The sequence below is a fragment of the Octopus sinensis genome, linkage group LG13 (genome assembly GCF_006345805.1).
Source record: "Octopus sinensis linkage group LG13, ASM634580v1, whole genome shotgun sequence".
Lineage (NCBI taxonomy): Eukaryota > Metazoa > Mollusca > Cephalopoda > Octopoda > Octopodidae > Octopus > Octopus sinensis.
Genome location: NC_043009.1, coordinates 53,093,915 through 53,105,793, shown reverse-complemented (window position 1 = coordinate 53,105,793; position 11,879 = coordinate 53,093,915). Strand labels below are relative to the sequence as shown.

Genomic DNA, 11,879 nt, shown 5'->3' with positions numbered 1-11,879 from the left:
AATGATATCATACGCCATTAAGACAACCAATCAGGTTTTAATAATCATAAAACAGGTAGAGTATAACCTATCCGGTTAACAGTTACTACCTACATACAATCGCTTTATTTTTGGAGTAGAACACAGTCTTTATTTGACACAACCAAACCTGTTTGATTTTTCTTCAAACTAAGCGCGTCGAAAATGAACGGAGTTTTGCCTCGATACATATTTGTTGGTAAGGTGATATTCCTTCTTTTTTTCTTTTACACATATAAATAATTAATTAATGTAGTTATTTATTTGTTTATTCATTTAAAATTTGTTTTTTATCGCAAAGCCTTAGAAGTTTTGCGATGCGATTATAGAAAAAAAAACGTTAAGAATACAAATAGGTTTTGGGAATGCGAACGGTTTGAAAATATATTTTATATGTCATAAGAGAAATTTCTCAACGGAATATGCGTCGTTAACGGTATACTGTTAGAAGCAGAATTTATTACAGAGGTATGAAATATTCCATTATTTTATCACCATATTTTTATTTTTCCCTCCCCCATAACATCCAATAGAGTGTTGATATATATAATGTGTGTATATATATATATAATATATATATATATATATATATATATATATTATATATATATATATATACATACATACATACATACATACATACATACATACATACATACATACATACATACATACATACATACATACATACATGCAAATAGAAGAAAGCAAGAGATTTTGATAAAGAGGAAAAATGAATTATCCTCCTACAGATCCCGTCTTTGTTGGCAAATTCGCTTTGATAAATAAATTTTATGATACATGTAAGTTATTTACTCAGTATTGTAGATAGGATTTGATCCCAAAAATTTTGCTAATCATTCGTATGTTGTTGTGAGTGATAAATTTCATGCTCTACATTTTAAATTGATGTAATGATTTTATTATTATATTAAATGGAGTTGTATGAAATGATCGTACTGCATTACCTCTGGATATCATTGTTGCTTATTCTGATCATATATATATAATGGCTAAAAATTTGCCTTCTTTATAATTATACCATATGTTATATATATATATATATATATATATTGGAGATGTACTCGCATAGCAAGTAATTTGATCTGAGATCGTGTGCTGAAACGAAAACAATTGCAGCGTGGAAGGTGTTTATAAGCCATTTAAGAAACACACAAAAGCCGTTCGATTCACTTCAACATTTAAGTTTAATTTGTCAAAATATTTTCGTCGCTAAAATCCGCGACCTGTTCACTGACAAAGTCCGTGCTGCATCTAAGAAAGTAACAGTTAGTTCGTCATATATATGTACGTATGTATGTGTGTATGTATGCATACATGTGTGTATGTATGTACGTATGCATGTACGTACATACGCCTGTGTATGCATGTATGTATGTATGTATGTATGTATGTATGTATGTATGTGTGTATGTATGTATATATGTATGTGTGTGTATATGCACGCACACACACTCTATAAAACATAAAGCTATAAACCTGTTGCGATGGATGGATGTGGAGTGACCACTCATCACAAAGCTATCAAATTTCAACTTCCTACGGCCGAAGCTAGAAAGTGATATACGATGCTTACTCCCAAAACTATACCCTAAAATCTATTATCAGATCTTTATCTCCATATCACAGAACTATTGTTTTACTATTGTGCGTATGTATGTATGTATGTGCGTATGTTGTATGTATGTATGTATGTATGTATGTATGTATGTATCTATGTATGTATGTATGTATGTGTGTATGTATGTGTGTATGTATGCATACATGTGTGTATGTATGTACGTATGCATGTACGTACATACGCCTGTGTATGCATGTATGTATGTATGTGCGTATGTATGTATGTGTGTATGTATGTGTGTATGTATGCATACATGTGTGTATGTATGTATGTATGTATGTTTGTATTCATGTGCTACGTATGTATGTGAGTGTCTAGGAGAATGGGCCGACGTGTCAGTGTGTACATGTGTATGTGTATGTGAACGTATGTCCGTGTACTGGCATGTGTCCGTCCAAGTTGTGTACATGACTGGTACTTTGCTGAAGGTTGTATACATATTCACATATATGTTTGTATAGACGCACACACATATATATGTGTGGGTGTGTGTTTGTTCCTCTCATCATCGTCTAACCGTGAATGGATACAACGCCTAAGTGCAACTGTCCGTATCAAACAACGTCCGCTCATACCGTTGTATATAACTGCACATACGCATTGCAACCTGTATGTAAGGACTACAGGTAAAAGGGAGAGAGAGAGAGGGGTGGTTATAGAATAGTCCTTCTGAATGGGCTCTGGATGTTACTCCATTCGGACTTTCGGTTGAGAGTAGGTTTGTATTCTTGTATACAAACAGCTTCTGTGACCTGTCTCAACATTGCATCGGTGGGATGTGTTGATAGGATGTTCAACTTAAGCTTCCCTAAGGATCCCTTGTGGCAGTCTACAGCATGTTGGTAGAAGATGGAGTTTGGCTTCCTTTCAATGTGGTTGTCCAGGTGTTCTTTGAACCTATCATTGATTCTTCTAGAAGTCTCACCTATGTATGACTCTGGGTTAGTCGTGCAAGCTCCCTCCTGGCACTTAATCTGGTATACAGTGCCCTTGGTTTTACAATTTACATGTGGATTTGTCGAACATACTGCACAATTACTTTGACAGGTGATTCTATCAAATGGATATGATCTGCATAATGCCGATTTGATAGTCCTACCTGTCTTTTCTACGACTTTAACTTTTAGGCCCATAGTGCGCAGGACTTTCTTGAATGCCTTACTTAGCTCGTTCTTAGGTGTGGCGTCAACGAACATCACTCCGTGAAATCTCCTGTTATCGTACCAAGTAACGTTTCTCATCTTTTTGTTGGTGTCCCTCTCTAACCTATTCCAGAACTTGTTGCGGTACAGGGGGCATATACCGTTTTCGTCGTTCCTTAGAATGCGTTCGAATCTAGCTTTCGCTCCTTTGTACACCCTGACTCTATCGTCTTGTGTGTATCCGGAGCGTTGCATTCGGAATATGTAGTGCTGGATGTGTTGTTGTCGTTCTTGTGGTTGGCATAGTGGTGATACATTCCTCATTACTCTAACTAAGTCTGCCACTAGGATGTTGAGTTTGGCAGTATCCGACATAGCTGAGTCACTACGGATTACTAGTGGATTAGCCATCGGTTTCTGATAGTGTGAATGGAGTATACAGGGTTTAATGGTACCATTAACCATAGCATCTTCCATCCATAGCTCAGTATCTAGGACGGGTAATCGTTTACTGGGGTGTTTAGAGGGGTAGTCTATGGTAAGTTTTATACTGCTGTGGATAGAGTCAGCTATGTGTTGTATAGATGTCATCACCTGTTCTTCACTTGGTAGAGGGCCCATACCTGTGTCTGTATTATATTTCACAACAAGGTTAATGTCGTCGACGTAACGAGAGTACATAGCCAAGTGGATGTTACGGTTTGCTAGGCACTGTTTAAAACGCTTGTCCCACCATACCATGAAGAGGTTAGCAACGTCACCGGCGATCCCCACTCCAATAGCACCGCCTTTCGTTTGCTTATACAGTTTGTTGTCAAATTTAAAAATATGTGTTTTTAGCGTAAATCTCAGGCTGACACCGATAGCATGTGCGATGGTGGTTCTAATATCGTGTGCACTTGAAGGTGGGTAGTCCGGCTTTGTCCATCCCTGCCAGCGCTCACAGTGAGTCTTCCTGTAAGCTGAGGTAATGGTAGGTGGTCTACCGTGTTTGTTACGGGTGGGACAAGCATATAGAAGGTTATTGCGCGACAGGTATTCATTGGTACACGTCAGGGCCAGGAAGAGCCCTAGTTCATATACATCCACATTCTTAAATATCATACCACTCTCACTAACTATTTCTATACATTTATCGACAGCAAAGTCTACATCGATGGAGGGGTATAGTGATACCACATCCATGCTACCCACGATGTGGTTCTTGAGGTCACACGCGTTGTTGCATTCGCGGATCCTGCTAAGGAGGTCCTCAGTACTGTCACATACATCTGCAGATAGTTCTATTAACGGTCGTAGGAATTGTGAGAGAAAGTATGATATTTTGTGGTTGTTTGCATTGTTGGCACCACAAACGGGTCGGGTGGGTGGCCCAAGTATATGATCCGTGTGGCTCTTGTGATCTTTGCGAAGGCCATATAGGGGTGGGATTTCGTTGTTGGTGGTTAAGAAGTTGTTAGCTGTGCGCTTCTCCGACTGGAGAATTATACTCCACATCCCCATGTGAGCATTAACGATCTTTTCGTTCTCGATATATTCGAGTGTTGTGGTTTCTGTCATGTCTCTGATGTGTGGTTGCATGTTCGAAATATAATTAGGTATGTTGTCAACAGACATCCTACCTGATTTGTCAGTTGGGAAACATACAATCTCTCTGTTTTTGATGCGTCTTTTTAATATGTTAAGGCCTTTCTTAATTTTGGTGTTAAGATCGTGGGTCTTATTTACTGAGCGTTCTTGTATATGCCTTTGGGTGTAATTGGAGAAGGCTGATAGAATCTTGGCTTTAGTAAGTGTGAACTTCGCTTCCAAAGCAGCGTCAGTATAGGGTGGCATGCATACTCTTTTGTTGAAGGGTAAGTTGGTAGGGTAGACCCTTTTCATGTCGAACGACATGTCACGTTTATCATAAAAGCAACGGTTATAGTCAGGCATGTATTGTGTGTCAGGATTTTGGTTGTGGTTGTGGTTATGGTTGTGGTTTTGGGTAAAGTGTGTTCTCCATCTAAGTTTGGTGAAGCACTTTATATATTAACCTAAGTTTGGTGAAGCACTATATATATTAACCTGAAGAAAAGAACGAAAAGTCGCAGAGAGAATGTCGTTGATCATTTGTCTAATGAAGATTGTTCTAAAGTTAAACAACTTCCAAAAGAATATGGGAGATAAGGTATTGAAGTTTTTCATAGTCCAAAAGCTATCGTACAAGGAAGGGCTGCTCATGCATTGAAGGGGATTATTTAAATTGAGGGTGGAGAAATCCCTGCCGGCGGGCGCAGTTTACGCCCGCAGGCTAGTATACTCGTATGAACAAAATATAGTAAATTTTTCAATTATAAAATTTATACGATACTAGTATGCCTATATGCGACATAGGTCGCGTTTCTACTACAACTTAAAACTGTTATACTCGAACAGAAAATCGTCCGGCAATTGTCATTTGAGTGGAAATTTTGTTTTCACTATAAAACACATACTGCTAAGTTTATACTACTCTCGTGAGACCCAACTACACTCTAACTGAAAGATACCTCATAAGTAATATAAACGTGCTAAATTCAGTAGCGGCGTGAATGAAGAAGTTATATGATAATTTAATGTGTTAAACTTATATCTTTATTGATGTATATCGAATTATACATAGATATATATAGGATCTTTTCGGTTTGAACGGCAGTTTTTAACATAATTTCTAGGTAACTAAAAAAATTTAAACTTCGTATACTGGTAGAATGTGTTTATAAAACATCTTTTTCTCTTGGCGGGCCCTTTTCTTTGGAAATTTTTGCCCGCCACACTAAAAAGTTTCACTGTCCCTGATTTAAATTACAGAAGTTCATAGTTAGTTGATGTATAAAATATCAATGTTTAATAAATAACATTCTAAAAAAATAAATATAAAAGACGTTTTTTACTTGAAAATAAAATGGGTTAATAATTAGAAAAACAGCTTTAATTATTCTACTAATTTACTGATAGAAATCATTAGAATGTGGTCGATTTAGATGTATTTTTTTCTTTTCATGTCTGAAAAATATTCCCACAATATTTCTCTGCTTTCGTTTATTCACAATGATTTATCAAGTCTTTTTCTTCTTTTACATTTTTTTCGTTGATTTTTGTTTAGTTCAAACGTTTTTTGTTTCAAGTTATTTGCACATTTTATAAAAAGTATTTAAATGACTGATAGAGTGGAAGGCTTTGTCTAAATAATTAACATTACCGTGCAGTGGGTGTGTGAGAAATATTTAATTGTTAAAGAAGCTCTTTGTTTTTTGCCAACTCTAAAAATAAGCATCTCAGAAAAATTTCTCAACAATTCATAGTCATAATTCTGTACAAAAAAAAACGGAATACCAGTTTTCCTGGTAAAATAATTGCATTGTAAAATAGGTGTGGACTGGAATATTTTTAGAGCGTCCATGAAACTCTAAAATTTTATTATATATTTCTGTCAGGCTGAGATTTTTCTTCATCATTCGTGATTTGATTTAAAAAGACGTTAGCAGTCAAGTATTGTTGTCGATTTTATTCACAATCCACTCTTTCAAGTATGTTGAGTCTTGTAACCATGTTAGAAATCAATATTATGTTGTACGAGTCGGTGTGTTAAGTAATCCTTTCTATACTAGTTTTCTCCTCTCTGAATTAGACATCAAAACGCTCCTCCCCTCTATATTAATCATCCAGACACTCTTACTCTCACGATGAGTCATTCAGACACTCCCTTTATATTAGCTATTTTGATATTCCTTTCTATTGCTGTTGTTGATCACTTTACAAATCTAATTGTTGTCTAGTCCCACATTCGCCATCATGCAACACACCTGTGATCATTCTTTTGCTGTGATATATTATCTGATATTTCCTTTGATATATTATGTAATATTTCAGGATAGTTCTATTGTTACTTCTAGTAGGTCTAGCGATCAAGTTAGGCATTTCAATTAAACTGTTTCATTCTTAACAAGTGTCTTTCTGTAATTCGAGGCTTTCATAGATTTCGTATCAGTTTAATATTGTCAACCAATTTAATCAATCTTTGACATCTCTCGGAATGAGAATAGCGACATTAAACTACATCCAGCAATGTCTTTCCAGTTCGTGGTTTCTGAAGTTTTGGAAAGTAACAAACTACCCTTATTCACCACAGCTCTTAATTTCGTTAAGGGCTGGTAGTACCTGTCAAGAATCCCATTTTATGTCATGAAGTAGAAGCTATTTCTGTGCAATACAACAATGAGAACATAGGCTAAGGTACACAACCCTGGCCCTTAGACATGTGTGCTACAGCTCCAAATGTCTCTGGACATGCCCCGAGGTCACCTGCACCAGTCCTACACATCCCCAGATAACAGTGAAATATTCTATCTTTAAAATTGTTTGTTTGTTCTAGTGAATAAATGTATGGAGATGGGTAAATGTTTGTATGTACAATCCCTGATTACAGATTGTTTCTGCCTTTCAATTCAACAATTTTTTTCTTATTGATCAACTTGGTGGTCTAATAGAAGATATTTATCCAACGTGGTGCTGCGCAATGGTATCCAACTTAAACCCACGTTATTGCAAATATTACCACACATATACCGTATAATATTGCAATGTTGCGTAAAACTTTGAAAACACAATTAAAAAATCGTTGGCCAAGTATACACACGCATAAGCTCACTCAAAACAAAACAGACACACATTACATAATTAAAAGCATAAATATTTATAACTATTTCTTTAAATAACTTCTTATTCATTCTATATTTCAGTTACTATTTTTCTGTGGATAACATTGAGCAATGGTTGTATGGACACAGCTTCAAGTGAATTTCAGAGTTGTACAGCGAAATTAAGTCACCCAGTCTCAGTAGAAGCGAATCCAAACGCGATAAGAAGTCAGATGGATGCGATGTGCAAGTAATTTGATATTTTATTTAAATACTCATTATTCAATTAATTGTTCATTGCTTTATAATTCAGCCAGAAGTCAGGCAGAGTAAGTCACACAATGAAATAAGATTAATATGAGGATAGCTAGAATACTAAAACGTCTGACATTTGTTTTCTTCTTAATGATAATCATGCAAAATAATATATTTGTTTCAAATTTTAGTACGATGCCAGCAATTTCCGGGAAGGAGAGAAGTTGCTTACATCGATCCTAATATATCAAGTACTTATTTTATCGACCTGGAGAGAACGAAAGGCAACTTCTACTCCAGCGAAATTTGAACTCAGAAGGATAAGTCGGAAGAAATACTGCTAAGCATTCTATCCGGCGTGGTTACAGTTCTTCCAGCTCGCCGCCTTATGGCAAACTACATGTTATCATACAAAAATATAAAATCCGTTTGAACAATTACCTGAAACAAAAGAAATGTTGAATACTGTTTGTATCGTTTCTGATCAAAGATTCATTTCGAAATGTTTACGTGATGAAATATTTAACTGAGTAAGGTTTAAGTAATGGATACATTTCTTATTATATATTACACGAACTTGAAACGTACGTATTAAATGATTTCAAGATATCACCCATTTAGTTTGATATCATTATCATTGCAACTAATACGAATTGGTGGCTGTACAAACTAGCCGGTCATGGCTCCACTTATGCGGATATTCTAACAATGATTTGTAGCTGTTAGTTATATTTGACTCGAGTCGAATATTCCACTGCAGTGCACCACTTTTTATCGTAGCATGGAATGTGTGTGTGTGTGTGTGTGTGTATGTGTGTGTGTGTGTGCATGTGTGTTTGTGTGCGTGTGCGTGTGCGTGTGTGTGTGTGTGTGTGTGTAAGCGAATTTTTAGTTAGTTAGAATATGATTGTGAAATATTGGGTTGTCCGGAAAGTTCGTGCCGATTTTTAAAGGAAAGAAAAAGATCAATAAATACTTGCCATTACATTTTTAAATCAACCAAATATGAACCATTTATTGCACAATGCGTATCCATCTTTCCTTTAACATGAAAATACCCTCTTCCCAGTATTGTCGTGGTTTCAGGGCAAAGAATTCATCAAGGTATCTTTTTTACGTCTTCCAAGTAATTAAATTTTTTACCGTTAAGACTATTCTGCCGAGACCTGAATAAGTGGAAATCCGAAGGAACAATATCTGGTGAATATGGAGGGTGGGGTAACACATCCCAGCTGAGCTGCAGCAATTTTTGTCTGGTTCCCAAAGAAACGTGCGGTCTTGCATTATTATGCTGGAAAACAACACCCTTCCTGTTGGTCAATTCTGGACGTTTCTCTTGAATTGCTGCTTTTAACTCGTCCAGTTGTGTGCAGTATTTCTCAGAATTAATTGTCTGGTTACTTGGGAGAAGCTCATTGTACAGAATTCTTTTCCAGTTCCACCAGATACAAAGCAAGACTTTTTTAGGGTGAAGACCCACTTTTGGGGTGGCTAAGGGTGGCTCATGTCGCTTATTCCAGGATCGCTTTCTCTAACATTTCGTTAGATAATCTATTTCTCATCACCTGTTACAATTTGCTTTAAAAATGGTGCGTTTTCATTCCGTTTATAAAGCAAATCACAGATGGAAATGCGATCCAAAAGGTTCATCTCACTCAACTCATGTGATACCCAAACATCGTAGCGATTTGTGTACCCAAGTTTTACCAGGTGCTCATGAACGACGGATTTTAATAGGTTGGAGCTTTCTGCCAATTCTCAAGTTGTGCAATGTGGTTTATTCTCAATTAATGACTTGATTTGGTGATCATCTGTAGCAGATGGTCTGCCTGATCGCTATTTATCAATAAGGCTACAATCTCCAGCTCGGAACCTTGCGAACCACTTCGGTACAGTTCTTTCGGATAAAGAAATATCACCGTAAACTGCGCATATTGCTTGTGAGGCATTTTCCCCTTTCTTATGTTCCATTTTAAAGGGTTACAGAATTAACACAGGTTATAGGAGCATAAACCTTCTTCCACGAAAAGATAGCTTAAACTGTGCTCTAAATGTAGGTGTAGTCAAATCCTGTTTTATGAACTCAACCATGTTCTAAAATAAGTCGAAAGGTAAGCTACCATAAATCGACACGAACTTTCCGGACAACCCAATATTTCAACTTCTAAAGGCAAATTCACTGTTATTAACATGGGGACACATTTTTTTCTTACAGTAAAAGATGTAAAAACATATCTGTCCGGTGCTGCCCCCTGTTGGATTCTCTAACGAAGCTTTTCTAGCTTTTTAACCATTATCATTAGGAAATATCAAAGAGAGGTACATAAATCCGATAGGAGGCAACACTGTGCAGATACACACACACACACACACACACACACACACACACACACACACATATATATATATATATATATATATACATATATACATACATACTTACGATAGATCGCTAGCCAAGACACATTCTTTATTTTGTCTCCTTGTTTCTTTCAGTGATCCTTTCTATGGAAGAGCGCAGGCTCGAAACGTTAAAGACTTTTTCACTTCCCGGATGTTAAACTAATACATGTTTGTTGTCTACAACACCTGTCTTCGTCTTTTGTTTTTGTTTTTGTTTTTTTTTGTGAATTTTCCCTATATATACATATATATATATATATATATATATATATTATATATATATATATATATATATATATATATATATATATATAAGAATGTACTGTGGACAAGGCTGCGTGGCGTTCGATTATAAATAAATAACAAAAATACGCATTAAATACAGGGCATCACCAGCGAGCGAAAAACGCGTAAACACAGAGAGACAAGTACATGACAAAATGCGAAAATTTGCAATAAGAAGAGCTATACTTATCTCTCGTGTGTTTACGTGTTTTTCGCTCGTTGGCGATGTCTTGTACTTAATGTGTGTGCTTATATAACAAAAATTAATTTACTCCACATAGGCAGAAATGTAGAAAAATAAGTTAGAAGTGCAATGGGATTCGTTTAGATTTTTTATTTAAAATGTTTTTAGACACACCCTGTTTCACAGATTGCTCTGATTTTCAAAAGTTGAGATAGCTATACTGTAGCTGGAGTTCAAAAATTGTCTTGTTTTTATAGAGAGAACCTGGTTCAAATTAGTACCTGTTTGGGGTACGTTTAGATTGGCCGTGGATGATCACGAGAATAGGTTTAGAAATGTTAGTAAATTTCCCGCTACATCCGTTCTTTAATGAAATCTGACAATATCCTGTGGCGCGTAAGTTAAAACTGTTACGGTTGAGTGAACATGTCTAGTACCTGCCTAGATATACACAAACAATAACTATTCAACCACTGCGCTCCACAGAAACAACTCTTGACCACTTTCCCACTTGACAGATTAAATTTAGAGAGATCAGATTGGAAATCGCACAATACATGTTCACCCAGCCGTGTCAGCCTTAATTTTCGGTGCAAAAAATATAATCACATGATATTAACGCATGGACGTGGCGAAGAACCTACCAACAATTACTAAGGCTAATCACGTGATCTTCCACTACATTTGACCGATAAAACTCAGACAGCTTTCATTGTTTGGGATTGGTACTAGATGTGTTCATTCAACCATGACAGCTTTAACTTACGGCACCAAAGATATTATCCCCCTGAAATTAAAGAACGTACGTAGCGGGGAAACTATAAGCATTTCTAAATTTAATCACATGGTCATAATCAGTCGATCAAAACGAATCGAAAACAGATTCTAATTTGAGCAATGTTCTCTCTATAAAAACAAGACAATTTTTTAACTCCAGTCAGAAGCAATACAGTTGCAACATACCTCCACGTCATTCTATCTCAACCTTTGAAAATCAGAAATCTGTGAAATCGGTTAAGTCTTTAAAACATTACACACAAAAACCGTAGTAATGTTCGTTTGGGTAACTGATGATAGTAATGCAAATATATTTTATGTTCGACTGTGAATTTCTTACATTTTAGTCTCGTCATTCTGGGTTGGCCTTCATTCTTGTAATGTGGAAAGCGTTTTATGGGGACAGCTTACTTTCGTCGTGTTTGTTTTTTTTCTTTTTTCATAAGTCGTCTAATTAAGCTTTAAACATTGGAGTCTAGTTTACGGGAAGTTCAGTGGCACATAGTTTACTG

General features: G+C 36.2%; 1 protein-coding gene across 1 annotated transcript in view; it reads left to right on the top strand.

Annotated features, from left to right (window-relative positions):
• The window catches only part of LOC115218594, a 22,525-nt gene continuing 10,646 nt past the window's right edge, over positions 1-11,879 (top strand). Inside the window, exons 1-2 of the mRNA XM_029788490.2 lie at positions 1-217; positions 7,566-7,713. Of these exons, the coding sequence (XP_029644350.1) occupies positions 184-217; positions 7,566-7,713 (182 nt within the window). The 5' untranslated portion in view covers positions 1-183. The remainder of the gene's footprint in view (positions 218-7,565; positions 7,714-11,879) is intronic.